This window comes from Bemisia tabaci, chromosome 4 (assembly GCF_918797505.1).
Source record: "Bemisia tabaci chromosome 4, PGI_BMITA_v3".
Lineage (NCBI taxonomy): Eukaryota > Metazoa > Arthropoda > Insecta > Hemiptera > Aleyrodidae > Bemisia > Bemisia tabaci.
Window position 1 is genome coordinate 52,629,709 of NC_092796.1, and position 18,088 is coordinate 52,647,796.

At 40.5% G+C, this 18,088-nt stretch overlaps 1 protein-coding gene across 4 annotated transcripts in view; it reads right to left on the reverse strand.

Annotated features, from left to right (window-relative positions):
- Positions 1–18,088, reverse strand: part of LOC109042396 (Elongator complex protein 4) — a 71,304-nt gene that overhangs the window by 34,573 nt on the left and 18,643 nt on the right. Inside the window, exons 1-2 of one of the 4 annotated variants that reach the window (XM_072300044.1) lie at positions 6,335–6,669; positions 25–54 (exon numbers count right to left, since the gene is read on the reverse strand). The exons of 1 other annotated variant lie outside the window; for it this stretch is intronic. In XM_072300044.1, the coding sequence (XP_072156145.1) occupies positions 25–54; positions 6,335–6,516 (212 nt within the window). In that variant the 5' untranslated portion in view covers positions 6,517–6,669. Of the gene's footprint in view, positions 1–24; positions 55–6,334; positions 6,670–18,088 lie in introns of those variants that run through there. 2 more of the 4 variants (XR_011899802.1, XM_072300045.1) reach the window with 2 other exon arrangements.

The window sequence follows — 18,088 nt, forward strand, 5'->3', positions numbered from 1 at the left end:
TTAAATAATGAACTCAGAACTTACGAATAGTCCCAACTTCCAATCTTAGTCGATCTGGAGGAAGGTGAATCCAACAGAAGGAGGGACGCGATAGAGAGAGGCAAAGACAGCACAACAAAGGAAAAACAAACCAGTTAGTGTTCAACAAAGTCAAAACAAGCTCTACACGAAATGTTAAAAGAGAGCGAAAAAAGTACAGCGAAAAAAATAATGATTACTTATAATTTCAAACTCTATATTTTATTATCAATTATAATAGAGCGAATTTTTGAAAATTCCTAGAAGGGTAATAATGTAATGTCAAAGGTTTAAAAGTATAGCGAAATGAATGGAACTGTAGTCTGAGGTATAACAATTCACATCAGAGTCAGTCGAAAATCACGATTCTTCGTACTGTTTAAAGCCACAGTTGAAAATGAAACGTCAAATACACTGCTTAAACTATTCACTTTTCAATGTCCAAGCTTTTTATTGAAAAGAGGCAAAATTATTCGATTTGATGTAATTGAAAAAAATTATTTTTTTTTATTAGGTTTCTGGTCGAATTATGCCGAAAAGAACCGATTCTTCGCGGTGAAAATAAATTAGAATATATAATGGCTTCGAAAAATTATAAACTCTTTACTCTTTAGGGTGTATAGCTCTATGAAGGTGCAAACAGTTATCATAATTTTACAAAAGAGCATTTTATGAAAATGTTGAATATTCTTATATAAAAATTGATCCCTTAAAGTTGTTTTCTACCCCATCAAACCAACAAATGTACTTTCGAACTAGCGATTGATGGCGAGGTTATGCAAGGAGCTAAATACCTAGTTTCAAAATTTCTACGAAACAAAAGAAAAAGAAAAAATATCACACGTAAAAATTGAGAGAACTGGCACGAGTAGACGATGCAAGTCCATGGATGCTTTCTAGATCCGGAGAGCAATCCTTTTCTGATTTCCTACGGGAGTTGGACAAAAGTAATTGAAGCCGGTCGTGATTTCGAGCTCTAACCGATAGGATGGGGGCTTTTAATTAATACGGAAAGCAGAGAGGGATGAAAGGGGGAACCAATCAAGTTTGCATTTACGATACGAAGAGACGCACTATTTACGAGACAATTTTATGGGCTTAGTTGGACCCACTGACGCGATGGCATTAATGATGACGTCATTGGACGAGCGACCCAGCGTCCACTGTTGCCGCACTAAGACATTTCTGTTTTTTTCTCTTTTTTTCAGGAGCAAGAAATTTGAGATAATTATCGATTTTAATGTAAATCATAAACACTGGTTCCTCTCTTATCGGTTGAGCATGGTCTTTTTGAATATACGCCCATCATAATGTTGCGTGGACTTGCGGCGAAAAAAGCACATTTGCCTTCAGTCTAGCCCTGTCGAGTGGTTTTCTCTTCTTGAAATATCAAAATTATTTCGCGGAAAACATTCAATGACGGTTTCCTTACACTTAAACTGAAATCGGTTTTACTTCGGTTGAAAACAACATGAAATCACCAAAGTCCCATGCCGCAGAATCGAAAGTAAAATTTTGCAGTTAAGAAACGTCTATGATACCGGTAAATTTGGCAGACACCACACAGTCTGTGATCCTTTTTTGCACAGCGTGTAAACGGTGCACGCATGCAGAAACCGTACTCACCCTCTAGCCAGGCGTTCGAGTGAGTGTGCTCTTAATTTTACGACCTCCGATAAGCCCTCCCTCCCGATTTAAACCCCCTCTGCAAGTCCGATTTTACGAGTATAGACAAGAGCTAGTTGGGGGCCACGGCGCGGCGTTGTGGGGAGATTCAACTGAAGGTCACGGATTCTCAGCAGTGGCGTGGCATTCTTTGCGATATATCGATTGATCTGCCATTTAAACCTATAGAAAAGGATCGATGGACAGGGTGTTCGCACCGAACACCTCAATAATCGATTCTTTACCATAGCTTTAAATGGGGAAATATCGATAATCGATCATTCACGCCTCACCACTGATTCTCGTGGTAACGATATGTTTCGATACAAACTGTTTCATGAAACGACCAAGTCACGAGAAGGTTCCGATTTTTTTGAAGAATCGATTTATTTCTATTGACAGAGCTGGATGAGACTATATTATGATTGGGATACAATTTGACACAAATCGATATGTGCCTATTTAAACGAGGATTCTCTTTGGCGAATTGGGGGCATCAAGTTTCAATGGGCTTTCAAGCTGTTTCAGACGTAAGTCCCGATGAGGATTCGATTTTTTGAAAGCTATCGATTCATCGTCATTGACGGTATTGGATGAGGTCATTTCATTGATGGAAGTCAATTTCATATGATCGATGCATGTTTTAAAATAATTGTCAATTTCATATGATCGATGCATGTTTTAAAATAATTCTCTAGAGTGGCATCGCATGTCTTAATCAGTGGGTAGACTGTTCTATATTTAAGGTGAAAGTGAGGGAGAAACGGGTTAACTGCTCGATATGTATCGATTTGTCTCCATGTGCTACCGTCTGAAAAGAGCACAATATAAAGCGATGCCGATATTGAATCAAAGGAGAATCCTTTGAATGACGCGACGTCTGAAACAGCCCAGGATGTCAACAGACTTCCGCATCGCGCCTTCAATTTTGCAAATGCAACACGGACATCCATCAAGCACGAATAGTTGTATCTCTGCGCCGTCATCAACTTTTCCCGATTTGTTTGGGTTTTTCTACATTAGAATCGAGTAACTTCCATGAATTTTCCAGTCAATAATATTCATATAAGGCAATTTCAGCTATTTTGACAAACCATAAATTGTCAAATTGACCAAAGTTCTAGGCTTTCTTCATCCAAGTCTTAATTTTTGAAGACTTCTTCCAACTGTCGCGGAAAATTATACAACAGAGAAAAATCGATCAACAGAACAAATTCTAGCGATTTTCACGGAAATCCCTGTTTAGGGGTTCAATTGACATTTTGGACTGAATTTTTTTTTAAAAAAATGTAAGTTTACTGATCCGAATTATGCACGACGTGCATTGCACGTTCGGCTACGTGTTGTTGATGACTCTGCGTTTTAAAAAGTACGCGCCGACTCAGTAGGAGTCACATTGCCTCTTCCTAACTTCATGTCGTAACGTCACAAATAACTTGAATAATCCGGTGTCACTTCAGAAATTAAGTCGGTTAATGATAGTTTCATACTCCGCATGACACACCTTCCACCAGAGATAAGACCACGCATCGTGTGAAAAATATGTGTCGTGACAGAATTCCACTTTTTCAAAAATATTTTCGACTGAAGTAACCGATCTGTCAAATTAAACGCTTTTAAGTGCCGCTCATCCAAGTAACAGCACGATGCCACTGCACCGACTGACAGCGAGATATTTCGGATTGAGTTTGTTTGTTCTGAACTCTACTGAGAATTCCTCTTGAAATCCCTCTAGAAATTACAATGCGGATATCTTGACACGATAAGCACTGACAAGTTCTGCGGGAAGGGAAGCATCAAGGAGCTTCAACTTTAAGCACTTCTTTCAAATAGCACCGTGGACGTTTTAACCAAATAAGGTATTCTGTGCTCGGTTCGAAGCTATGCAAATTGGCAACTTTGATAGAGCTTACTGCACAAGAGTAAGATTAATGACTTCAGTTGAATGAACTAATCTTTGGTCGGTCCTTGAGCCCCATCAAGTTTTCAGACAGGGGCCGTCCATAAATAACTACGTCGGGCATTTTCCCCGATTTTTCGACTTCCTTTTACATGTCAGGCGCCTTTAAACCCCTCCCCCCGGTCTATTGTATGCTTTTTCTTTCATTTTGTAAATTATCAAGCTTTGGAAGTTTTCAGAATTTTTAGGGGGTTAGGTAAGACTTCTTTCCACCGTTAACAGGCATCTTTAGACCTCTCTCTAACCCTACGAACATATTAAATAGTGTTCCTCTAATAACTGAGCTTAAGCTTGGTTTCAGCCATCGAACACTTAAAAGGTCAAACTCAAGATTCCATCTTTTTTAACTTCAGCTACTGAGATATTTTGATTACTGAAGCTTCAAAATGAGAACGGCTTCCAAACTAAGAACTCATATCCGAATTTTCGAACTGATCGTGAGTGCTTCAGCCGCATGTAAAAATCAATGCAAAAGAGCAAAAGGTATATAAGCCTGATTCTTTTCTTTTTCTTTTTTGTGAAACCATCTTGCGTACATATGAGGTTTTACTTCGGACAGGCAGGAGAAATATTTGTACCACGTGAAGCAGAAAGGACCTAAGTAACACCAGCTACTGCCAAATTTCATCGAACAATCAATTGTTTTACGGGAGAACGGATGAACAGATTCACCTGAAAATTTCAGGAAATTTGCCTCGCGCGCGTCACAGATGAAATCCTCTGAAATTTTCAGAAGAATCTACACTATCATTTCCCGTAAAAAAAAAAATAAATAATCCGATGAAATTTGGCAATGGTTGATGTGACATGATTCATTTCTACTCAATGCGGTTCATTTATGATCATCCATCGATAATTTTACTCTTTAAAAATAACACTATGGAGAAGCCATTGCACAAATTCAACCGTACGCAATTCAGAACCTTTGGACATGTCTATGAAATATGCCTACTCTGTATTAGCACGTACGTTCGTTGCTACTGTTCTAATAAAAAATCAAAATATTTCAATTACTGACCAATATCTCTGCCCTTTTGCTTGAAAAGCAAAACCGCACTGATAACAGTACGGGAAAATGTTGGTATCACATCGCTCCTCACAATCAATTGATATGAAAGCTTTCAAAGGGTTCGGAATGAAGCTTCATAGCTATTTGAGTAAAGAAATGGTGACGGCGTGACAGAAACTTTTCATAGGGGGAGAGGGGATGAGGTTTTAAGGGGTTCGATGCCTCGGGACCTACCAGTTCACAATCTCGAAATTATTATTTGATTTTTAAAATACAATTTGATGAAAAAAACGTTCAACGATTCGTCGAAAATATTGAAAAAACAAACACAGTTCTACTGACTGTTAGAAAAAGGTGCGAAAACTTTGTGCACGACCAACCCTCAAAAAAAAAAAAAAAAAAAGAGAGAGAACAGGAACAAAAAAACTCAAAAATCTTTCAGAACTGAAAGGGACCCTCTAATGGGGTTGTTAATGGATTGACTTAAAACGGTGCAGCTCCACATTAAAGAGTGATGGCACCAAAAAGCAATACTGCACTAAGGTAACTCAAAAAAATACTACAATTATGTTTTCCAAAAAAAAAGTTATTAAACTGGTTGGTTCGTGTATTTGTTATACATCTCAATAAATTTATAAAAAAAAAAAAAAAAAAAAAAAAAAAAAAAAAAAAAAACACCCCGAGACCACAAAGAACTAAAATGTTTCAGCGATAAAAACGAAAGAAAAAAAATCTCTTGAAACGCATGCTTGTATTATGGGGTTATTTGAAAGCTACAGTCTTCGCGCCAAACCGCCACGCTCCCGTTGGAACCAATTAGAATCAGAGGAAATGTTTACAGCATCGTGTTGCAAACACTAATTGGTGCAAAATGGAACGATAAAGAATGACGCAATTCACACGAGTTCCTAGAGGGTGTAATATTTATTCGCTTTTTCTTTCGTTTCGAAACAATGAAAACATTTTCTATACCATAGTGGCGATTAGAGTCTGTTTAAATTGTATTTGAATACATATAGACTTTCCGAAGCAACGTTGGTGCGAAACGAAATTGAAATAAAAAGAAAATCTGCTGATTTATGTTCAAGAATGGAATTTCCGGTGCCTACTGCGGCAGTTTTGCAATGAAAACCTAAAATTTTAATACTAAAAATGACAATTCTCAATGGCTCATTATTGTCGTACCAAAGTGCTGGCCACTCACTACCGGCCGAGCATTAAAAGTCAGAAAACTCAAAAATTAAAGCTAGATATCGATAACTGAAGTTGAAAAATAGCATACCTCTAATTGCAACGTTGCAAATTTCCGAATCATTTATGATTTGACTGTTTATTTTATTTATTTAATTTTTTTTTAAAAAAAAGAAAACTACAAATACTTAATCCGTTTTCCCCATACATTTTCTGTGTATATAATTTTCCCCTTCATTCAAAATTAAAAACAGACAATTTTCAGGAGATAATTCCTTCCGTTTTCTTGTAAAAAATAAATTGTAATCAAAGATTTTGAAATGCTGCAATGAAGAGACATATTTCTCAACTTACGAGCCGTCGATTTCTGGAGCAATGTTTTTACGTGTTAATACCCAATGATGCTCTGTTACATCCTCGTTAATTCCCAAAACTATCGTTAATTCCCAAAACTCTCGTTAATTCCCAAACTCGAGTTAAATCTGAATTACCTCGTGGTGGTCTTGAAGAAGTTGGATTCGCGGTTCATGAGCTCGGACCTGAACTTGGTCATCTCGTCCTCCATCTTCTTCATCTCGGCGTCGAAGCGCTCGCGGATGTTGCTGAACTCGGAGTCGATGACACTGAAATCCCCCAATCGGATCGGGATGTCACGCTTGATGCCGTCAGCCATTTGAGAAGTCGAACTTGGGATCACTGGGACGAGAAACCGACACTTGAATCACTGACACCGTGCGGAGCGTGCGAGAGCGGGCGTAAGACTGGCGTGTTCGGCGAGCTTGAGCTTGGGCTATCCCTGACGTTCCCGGCTTCGGCTCCTGCGCGGAGGCGAGCTATAGATTTTAGCGCCGGGAGTGGGAGGGTGGGAGCTTGCGCCCAGCGCCGAGTGACGTCACCACGTTACGTCACGGCCCACGTAAGTTGCGAAACGCTTGCACAAGGTCAGGCACGCCGCGCCGCTACCGCCGCGCGCCGCCGCGACGCGCCGGATCCCATCTCCGGCGGAGTCGTTCATCTCGTTTTGACCGTTTTCAAGAATGACGTCATCGATGCGCTTCACGCGGGGAGGTATAGTACTGCCGTGCTAAGGAAGAACGCCGTATGAACATTCGAGAGTTGCCAAATTTCCTTCGGTAAAACGTTTATTTTTAAGAAAAGTTATGAATGCTTTTCCTTTAAATTTTCAGGAACTTTAGGTAAAATTGCGAGCAAAATTATCTGACAAATTGGAAGAAAAATATTCACAAATTTTCCCGAAAATTCGTGATTTACCAACGGAAATTTGGCAACGCCTGGAGGTTCATACGGCGTTCTTCCTTAGCACGGCAGAGTAACTTGCGGTATTTGAGAATGTGGTTGGGACCGTTTTGATCCTCGATCGAGCCAATAGCTGATAGCTCACTGAAACGACTGACGAGGCTCATTTTTACCGTTTTCATAAGTGACGTCATCGTTACGATGGAGTTTACTTAAAGCACCGGCGAAACTCATTTTGACCATTATCGTGAGTGACGTCATCGATGCGATTCACGCAGGGAAGTATAGTACTTGCGGTATTTGAGATTGGGGTTAGGACCATTTTCATCCTCGAAGACGACTTCATCGAGCTCATAGCTAATATCATAGCTTACTTAAACCACTGATGAAGCTTATTTTGACCATTGCCATGACTGACGTCATCGATGCGATTCACGCGGGGAAGTAGAGTAACTTGCGGTATTTGAGAATGTGGTTGGGACCATTTTGATCCTCGTATACGACTTTGTCGAGCCCATAGTTTCATAGCTTACTGAAACGACTGATGAAGCTCATTTTGACCATGTCCATGAGTGACGTCATCATTGCAACTCATGTGGGGAAGTATGGCAAGTTGCGGTGACGGGTACACGGACTTAATGTCCACTTTTTTTACGTCCACAATTTTTACGTCCACAGTTCTAAAGCCCACACTATTGTTAAGTCCATTGCTTAAACGTCCACCAACTTAAGTCCACAAATGTAAAGTCCACTAAAATCAAATTCAAGCTTCATATTTTAGTCCGTGTGTAAGATTATATTGACAATATCGTAATGAGAAAATTGAGAGAGAATGAGGGGTTGTTATCGTAACTCATATTTTAAATGAAATGTTAATTTCTTTTTTTGATTCATCTTTTCAAATTGTTTTTGGTAAATACTTGGTTTCATTTCTATCCTTGAAATTTTCGATATAAAATATGCATTAAATGCACACTCTTTTTCTTCCAGTAGTACATATTTCTTTTGCATCAGTTTAAAAGGGAATAACCAATGCAGAGAGTGCAAACATTTCAAAATCATGAGTTTAAAAACGCTGACTCCGCGAGTTTAAATATTCTAGAGCCTGACACAGAGCGGAGCGGCGTGATAGCAGCGCAGAACGCGCACTGGCGCCTACAAACCTAACGGGATACTTCACGCATTGCGCGACGCGTGAAGTATCCCGTTAGGTTTGTAGGCGCCTATGTGCGTGTCACGCTGGCTGCCTGCCGCCCCGCAACTCTTTAAGCAACTATTTCGCGTCAGAGGCGTTGCACAGTATCCTACAAGATTGAAGGCGCACGAAATAACTAGTTAAAGAGGACTTGCAATTTGGACTGCATCTGTTACTGAAAACTGTTTAATTTGGCATTGGAGCGTTTCCTAGGCTCCCGCTTTGGTTTTCATTTTATCATATCCGTACATTGTGCGCATGAACATATGTTAACAACAGTAATTCATTCCGTTAAGTCTCTGAATTTATGGTGTTACTGTTTTAAACGTGGGACAAAGTAATTGAAGATGAGGTTAATTCAATCTACCGACTTCATGATTCAGTAAAATAGAAAAGTGGGCTTCGGCATTATATTAAATCAAAAGGAACTAAGCGCCAAAATATGCTAACTCATGAGCCGTGGGCATTTGCCGACAGCATTATGGACAGGGCTCATGAGCTAAAGAGCCCCGTCCCTGATTCCAAATCCGTCGCCGCTGTCGTCACTGGCGTTTTACAATTTTCATTCTTACGGTCCGTAACGAACAAAAACTCACTCTTTCTTTTCCAACCGTCTCTAGTTCCTTTTAGCATAAATGCGTCCAATGGAGATGTTGCATGTGTGAGGGATTTGCAATTTGACCATTGATTCTTATGTAAAAGTTTGCGAGAATCACGATGGTACCACTGGTTTTCTCTGAAATCATCTCCCAAGCTCAAAAAAAGCTCTCAAAGTGAGGCAAAAATGGAGGGGATATCCCACCCTACCCTGAGAGTCCACCTCTACATCAAAACAAACTCTCCATGCAAAGATAGGGAGCAAATACATTGACAGGGCTGCCAATTTATTTGGGGACTCCAAAACTGAAAACACGGCAGCCCTGTCAATGTATTTGCTCCTTATCTTTGCATGGAGAGTTTGTTTTGATGTAGAGGTGGACTCTCAGGGTAGGGTAGGATACCCCCTCCATTTTGGCCTCACTTTGAGAGCTTTTTTAGGGCTTGGGAGATGATTTCAGACAAAAACCAGTGGCACCATCGTGTTTCTCGCGAACTTTTACACGAGAATCGATGGTCCAATCGTAAATCCCTCACGCAACTCATGCAACATCTCCATCGTGCTTCGAATTTTAAGGGTAGGAGACCATTCCGATTTTAGCTCTGAAGCGCCCGTCCCACGCACAAACTGGGGCTCTCAGACTGGTACTAATTCCCTAATTTCTCAGCCATTTCTGCCTCAAAATTTCTTGAACATCTCAAGATCTGATCCATGACGTGTTGATCCATCGATGAGCCTCTTTGAAGCCCCTGGTTCGTACGTGGGACGGACGCTTCAAACAACAGGAAAAGTATCAGTGGAGGAAGTGGTTCGAAAAGATCAGCACTGGTATGAGCAGTCGCGATCTCGTCGCCAGGAGTGGGATTTGGCGGGTCAAGCGTAAGGCTACGTCACGGATGTGCGGCAGGATCATCTATAAAAATACCCCTAAAAGCGAGAGCGAGTGATTCACCGGCGAAAAATTTCGTGTCGCATTATTTTCGACCCGATGTAAATTACCCAACCCGGTGTCACTGCAGCTTCGGCCTATTTATAAAAAGTGTCTCTCGCCACGCCGCACGGTGGGATGCGCTTTTGATAGAGGTCGCACTTGAAGTTTTTGAAGGATTTACAATATTTAACAGTTATGTTAGTAGTAAAAGTGTGTAAGATCCGTAGGCTCCGAAGCATCCATTGGCTAAAAGACACCTGCAGTGAGTCTGAATATATGAAATTTTGGTATAAAATAAAGCTTTAATAATTAAATACATTTTACCAAATTTAGATTTACTTAGTGTTAGTTATGAAACATACAGAAATAATTTGTCATGCTTATTTCATCACATCGGGGGGGGGGGGGGAGAGAGAGAGAGAGAGAGAGGTATTATTTATTGGGAGAGGTCGGACTTGAAATTCTTGAACCTCGATGAGAAGAGGAGTGAATATGTACATACATTGGTGCAGAGGGGGATGATAAAGACGATAATTCCTCATGTTTTTTATTGAAATAATTTTTTTACATTAAAATCATACAATACGATTTTAATTATACTTAAACTATATAATCTTCATACATGTCTTTGGTTTATTAATATAGATCAACTACTTAATTGTTATATAAAGTTACACATTTTGAGTTATAAGTGATGTTTGTTGAAAAAAAAGTCACGAAAAAATCAATAGAGGCACTTTCAAATTTCTAACAAAGATGCAAGCTTTTAGAGTTTCTACATCTTGTCCGACCTCTTTCACTGACTCGCTCTACTGAGTGCTGCGAAGCACCGCTCCATGGAGGCATGGGCGAATTTCAGCGAGTTCTTAAACCCATATTTTTCCGAATTCGCCGCATAACCCCCCCCCCCCCTCCTCCTATCGAAACTAGATTAAAAATATTAGTAGAAAGCCAATGGTCGAATCCGAAATTTTATCAAGTGCCTCGGAAAACTAATGGCCAATTCTTCTCTCTAAACTTACGTAGTTATCTTGGATTTTTTGCTAATTTTTATGAGATGATGCTTCTAACGGGTAGGTGACAATTTTCTTTGGAGCTCTGGATCAATTTAGTACTATGAATCGATGATTTCTGGCGAATTTTTATGTACAACGGAGAAAGTATGAAGTGAGAAGTCAACGAATGTTTGATAAGTTTTCCTGTGATCTATTTGTCTAAAATACGATACGATGAAATACTTTCGAAATTTCTTACTTTGTTTGTGATGTATGCCGCATTAAACTATAGAAATACTTCCACAAAATAAACTCGACCTTCTATAGGTACCTATACCCTACCGCCAGAGAGAAATAATGCATTAAAAATTGTTTACGAATAAATGAATAATTTGAAAAACTGATTATAACTACTGAGTTTACTTGCTTTAAGGGATGAATCCCTGATAACGGAGTCATCGTCGTTCTAAGGCTCGAAAATCTGAACCTTCGTTCCCACTGTGCTTGCTTGGACCGAGGACGCGCTGCTGTAGTATTGTTATAAATATCTCCCGTAAACAAGACTTTATTACCGTTGATCTTTTTTTATGAATGGAACGACCGTGCCGTTCTATACATATAATAAATTCTCAAATTTGTAATGTTTACTATTTTATCTAGCGCTCAATTAATTTAGTTGGTCACTCAATTTCAGAGAATACGTAAAGCAAATAGGGTCACAATTTTGTAATTTTGAAACTCTGTGTTCATTTTTTCTACGAGCAAGGAGGAAAAAAAATCGATCCTCATAGGCATTCTTTTTAAATTGTTGCGATCCGGATGTACAGCGGCGAGAAAGATATTTATAGTCTGCTGTAGCTACGTCACTAGTCTAATATGTACAGCACATAATCAGATCAGTATTACACACATAGATGCAATTTAGGCGACCAAGATAAGTAACGTAGGTATGGCTGCACTCAAAAAGTAAAATGTAGAAGACAACTCTAAATTACGAGTCGCATGTTCAAAAAGTCGGACTGGTAAAGTATGAAGCCTTAGCGCATGGCTCTTTTACTTTCTCGCTTCCCTCGCGGGTAGAGGAAGTATTGTCATTGTCCACTCCAAGAAGAGAGAGATAGAATCAAAATATTGAAATTGCAGGGTGTGCTACTGAAACAGGTTGGCCAAAAATCAGTACTTTTACGGTACTTTTTCAGTTACATTCCCGGGAAATTCGTACCTCCTTAACAGAAAAATTCAGTACTTTTCCAGGACCTTCAATTGAGGAACTTCAAACAAATTCAAAATTTGAATTTCTCGCTAAAATTGCGACAAAAATGACAAAAAAATGAAAAAAATCCGGACCTTCTTGTGAAAGTTCCGCACTTCGTCAGTACTTCCGGACCGCCCTTAAAAATCAGTATTATTTCCGACTTGTAGACACCATGAAATTGCCATCCATTCTAGTTTCTTGTGCACCGAGAACAATACTTCGGTTCAAATGGCACACCAAACTTTCTGGTCTCGGAAACCGAAGTTCACGGTCACAAGACGGCCGCCTCCGGCTTAGGTGACCAATCTCCTTGTCAGCTTTCCTAAGCCTCGTATTCTTTTCCAAACATTTCAGTTTTTTTTTTTAACTCGGTTCCTTTCTGTTAAACTGGATCCAAGTGATCCCATCCGGCCGCGGTCGAGAGAGGCGTGTCCAGAGTGCGTTGTTCGTTGCCCGTGGAATATGAGATTGTAAACAATATTTCCTCCTCTCTTGCGAAGAATGTCCATACTCATGTGTTTACTCTGTCGTGCGAGAAGAGTGCGTGCTCCGAGATCCACGCTCAGTCGATAAATCCACGTGTCTGAAACTTTATAGCCGTCCCGAGACACCGCACCGTTCCTTGTCCACCGAGGATTTCCGCGAAATGACCCACGAAAGAGAGAGAAGAATCCGACGAAAGTAAAACCATTGTGTCGGAAAGTGGAGTCAAAATCGACAGAGTTCAGTGGCCAGGAACCGATTTCGTTGGCTTATTTTAGAAATTATTCAATTCCTCGATTTTTCATTTGCGACTTTTTCCAAACGTTTTGAAATGGGTGCAATTTGATGGATGCATGGATGCATCATAAGGCGAATTTTGGCGAGTCGAATTTTTCGACCAGAACGGTAGGGCTGCAAACCGAAGACGAAAAACGCTTTGATGCAGTCAAGAACTAAACTCAGTTGTTTGGTGAATTTTGGCCAAAGTTTGCATCCATCCACTTTTCAACCCGCCTCGGGAAGTGGGTCGAGAATTTTGGATGTGGTCGTCACTGCTGCCATCCAGCATGAAAACCAAATTTTGTAAGCGCACCGTCGCGCGTCGCCCGGAGGGAATTTAGTTTTGTTGTAGCAGAGGTTGGTGGTAAGTTAAAAACTTTGACCAAATCCACCCGCGAAAAGGATGTGTCCCATTAAGGGAGGGTAATTTGGCCCTAACTTCGGTCGAAAATTGAAACAGCTTAGAATAATGTCATGTATGGTCAAATCGACTCTTGAACATCTACCCTGGGAGAACTTGTCCTTATTTGAGGTGTTTTTCAAAGGTTTTTGCCTGATTTACCAGCGCAAAGGAGTGAAGTTTTGCAGTTTTCTCGAATAATTGCTCATACTTGGTCCTATAAATTAGATTATGAGTAGTAGTCGCTTGTACTCATACATGAACAATCTAATTTAGGACCGAAAATGAGCAATTATTCGAGAAAACTGCAAAACTTCACTACTTTGCGCTGGTAAATCAGGCAAAAACCTTTGAAAAACACCTCAAATAAGGACAAGTTCTCACAAGGTAGATGATTAAGAGTCGATTTGACCATACATGACATTATTCTAAGCTGTTTCAATTTTCGATCTAAGTTAGGGCCAAATTACCCTCCCTTAATGGGACACATCCTTTGCCTAAAGTACCTATACGCGCCAGGAGAACTGGGTTAAGCACAAGTTATGATTCTCCCTATCTTCTTTCCCATATTCTTCCCGAGCTATGGTGGCAATTTTTTGTCTACATGCATGAACTCTCTTCCAGGAGCTACCTATCATTGAAAAAAGAAGGCAGATCGTGCGTCGTCGTATTCGTATGAGCCGAACGTTCGACGTTCTCATGCATTGATTGATGCGCGCGAAACGCGCATTGGCGCCTACAAACCTAACAGGGATACTTCACGCATTGCGCAATGCGTGAAGTATCCCTGTTAGGTTTGTAGGCGCCAGTGCGTCGCCGCTCCGCTTTGTGTTAGGCTCTGATATTTAATCTCGCGGAGTTAGCGTTTTTCAACTCATTATTTTGAAATGTTTGCACACTCTGTATGGACTGTTCTCATTTTAATTTATGGAAAAAAAAAAATATGTTTTAAAGGAAAATATAATGTGCGTTTTGTAAATATTAAGGTGATTCCGTACAAACTTAAGGATTTACAAAACACACGAATTTCTACACAATTTCTTATAGCCTTTTATAGCCGATGGCGAAAAAGCAACAGCCAGGCGATAAAGTGTAAAGCCCGGCGATAGGAAGCATAGCCCGGCTGTATAGTTTTTTATCGCTTCGTGTAGCCCGGCCGTATGATTTTTTCCACTTTCAACAGCCAGCTATATGATTTTCCATCGCCTTCTTCAGTCGGCTATAAGAGCTCCTATGGTATTTTGAAACGCAGCTCCTATCGCCAATTTTTACCAGGGTTAGCCTGGGAGTTGATTTCAGAGAAAACCAGTGGCACCATCGTGTTTCTGGCGAACTTTTTCATAAGAATCAACAGTCAAATCGCAAATTCCTCACACATACAACATCTCCATTGAACTATAAAAGAAGAAATTCTGAACTTTCAATCCTGCGTTTGTTATTAAACCGGAATTTTGCTTCGATAGATCGATTAGTTTGACCGACATGGGACACCAAACATTCGGCTCATACGATAGAAATGGTTTTTCTGTGAGTGTGTGTGACTGATTCACACATTCGAAATTTTGGAACGAAGTTTTTCCGATTACCGTTACATTTATTTTTATCTAGATAACTCATCGGAAAATGAGTCGATGCGAACCTCGAAGGGCGGTGCGGTGCTACTGGCAACAACACCCGAAAACTTCTCGAAATATCTAGATCGACACGGAGCGTCCAACCGGCGCCTCTTGAGCGAAAGCTCTGGTCGATCTCGCTCGGCAACGGTCGGGATTTTCCGGCTATTTTCGGCCGCGTGAGTCGTGGGTGTTGGTTGGTGGTGTCGGAACAAGGTGGGAAGATGTGACACATTACTTCCGAATGAAGTTGTTATTCTGTTATTATTTAAATATCCGTGCTCTGTGGAATCGTTTTCCGTTGAAAGCTCCGGTAAATAAAGAGAGTGAAATTAGAAATAAAGCGATTGCGGTGTTGAAAATTTCCCATCGTGGATTCTTTTTATTCATTCGCATCACTAGGGGTGCGATCTGGAAGGAAGGGGTTGATAAAAGGGAATAAAATTTGCTTGGGGGATGGGCAGGAGAATGCGCTCCGAAAAATCTCGACATATTTTGGAAAATAAACATTAGAAAAGATTAAAACTGAAGAGCTGTGTATTGAAAGAACATTTCTTGGTTGTGCGGTGTCTCAGAATCTTTGCTGACATTTAATTTCATCCGATAGGATTGGAGCAAATGTATGTGATGCATTAAAACTTTCACTGATCATTCTTTGTGATTCTACAATGATCTAAATGGAAAATTTCAGAAAATTCACCTAATAGTTTCCTCTCCGAAGTATAAATTAGCGAGGGAGGATATGAAACCTATGTGTGAAACAACCCAACCAAAATCGCGATAAATGGCGATTTAATCTCGATTTTATCGACAAAAATTGATCACGATTTTATCGAACCAAAAATTGCGATTTGTAGCGATTTAATCGCCATATGCTGCAATTTTTAATGCGATAATATCACGAGATATTGCCTCCGATATAATTGCGATAACCTACCGATAAAATCGCTATTTATCGCAATCACTGCTACTTGGGAAACGGTATGTCTATACAGCTCCGTACGACCGGAGTTTTTTTCAGTGTACTAATTTCAAGATTCACTAATAATCAGCTTGGTGAGTACTAATCGGCCTTTTCCCCTTTGATGGGCATTCCTGCCGGCAACACACAGCACACACTCATCGACCGGTAAATACCCACAAACTATACCCAATCAAGCGCGTTTCCGATGTCCGTGGGAAGAAAATCGTCATAAAATAACCTCATCCAATCCCATCGTCACTGCGTACAGGTATGCATCGGAGGCCGCGGCCAAACTCCACCGAAAAACACCGCATTTCGCCGCCAAAACACACGAAAAACACGTATTTATGCGGTGAAGCGGCATCTTCGGGTCCAGGCGACAAGCATCAGACAACACCCACGGCCCAACTTCCGCGTCCAACACCGAAACCATTAACCACGAATCCATAAACGGCTCCGCCCCCCGCCCCTGCATTTATGCTAATTGCGAATACATCACCGAGCCTTGCCCCTCTCCTCCCCCGCTGAGCAGTCATCCGCACCTTGGCGCCCTGTTGCCATTACTGTCATACTCAACTTATATTTTCGACGGAACCAGAATCTTCAAGATCGCGATTTACGCTTCTGAAATATCTACGCTGAAAAGGCAAATTTCATTTAAAGGTTCGGTACTACTTTTGTGCCCGAACCACCGAGCTGCCACTCTATTTGAGTTCGGAACTTCCGATTCGGTGACTGACGAATCGCAACGTTGGTGCGTGATTTTGGTACCACCTCGCGAGGTTGTTCTAAAAGAGGTTCGACCTATCGAAAACCAACGGTTCTGATTAGTCGAGTCTGGTAACAACGGTGGTTGATGAGATGTGACAAACCGGGACAGAACTTTCCAAAAAGGTTCGGAACTTTAAATAAAATTCACTTAAAAAAAAAAAAAAAAAAAAAAAAAAAAAAAAAAAAAAAAAAAAAAAAAAATATCTGGTCCTGGAAGCCGTACTTACGGGCTATATGGACATACCGTCCGCGTTCCAGGCTCAGAGGCCGAAAGTTCCAGCCTCTGAGCCCGGAATGCACGGTGTATCTATATAGCCTGTAACTTTTTTTTTCAGTGTATACATATAAGACTGTCCACGGGAAAAGAGACCTTAAACAATTCAGGCGAATTTTTCAGATAGAGCGATGTTTGTCCATTTGAATATTAAATCGGATTATGGGATTTCGGTGGAAGACTCGTTCTGAGGACCTAGCCAATTAGCTGTGAGAGGGTTACTTCATTTTAGTGCCGATAGAGAGATTTTAAAGTTGCATTTTAAACTGGCAATTTAGTACCCTAAACCAGGAGCGAACTACTCAGGGAGGGCAGGGGGCGATTTTCCTCTGAAATTCGGACTAAAGAGTCCTGCTGGGCCCCGTTTTTGGCAGACTTTTGAGATCCTATATGGCGCTTTTTAAGACTATCTTTTGAATTTCCTCTCGTTTCCTCTTATTCGAATGGGCCCTTTAATACTTTCCTTCCTTTCGGCGAGGCCCGCCCCCTAGAAAAATTGGAGCCAGTTCGCCTCTGTCCTGAGCAAATCAGGTGAGAATTTCAATCAGCTATGGCTTGAAACTACCTTTTTTGAACTGCGAACTTCAAACCGCTATCACTACGTTTTGACTTGATATTTTTTGACATTTTTTGTTCCGCGGGCAATGTTCCTACAAAAGAATCCTCTAATTCCTCCATGCTCTGGTCCTTTTTGACGGTCACATCGAGGGACAAAATTCAATGTTGTCATCTCAGTTGTTTTAGTTCAGAAAAGCTGAGCCGCTTCATTTGTCATCAAAATTTAGGCTTTCAAGGAACCCGTTGAACCCTATATATGAAAATGAGATGCGGCGATAGAGTTTGAGGTGATAAGAACTTTTTAATTTCCAACTTCGGAGGAGAGTTTTAGATACACTTTGAAGGATATTTTTGCAGAGAGTTACATACACTTCTTTCTGGGAGTCATATCACGCAATTCACTCTCAAAAGTAAACATTCCTCAAGGTCAAGTTTGTTTACATTGGGCCCTAGGAGCTCCATACAAGGCCTTAAATGAAGAACACATTGGAGAGCAGCATAAACATGGCAGCACTCAGCACTCTCCCCGAGCACTTCGGCAATAGCTTAGGGTGTCAAAAGATTTTCAGAGAGAAATTCCCTCGTTGTTAAAAAAAATCAATTTTCATGATACTTCAGGGACACATTATTTGGAGATGCAGAAAAAAGAGGGAATTAGGAAAAAATATGAAG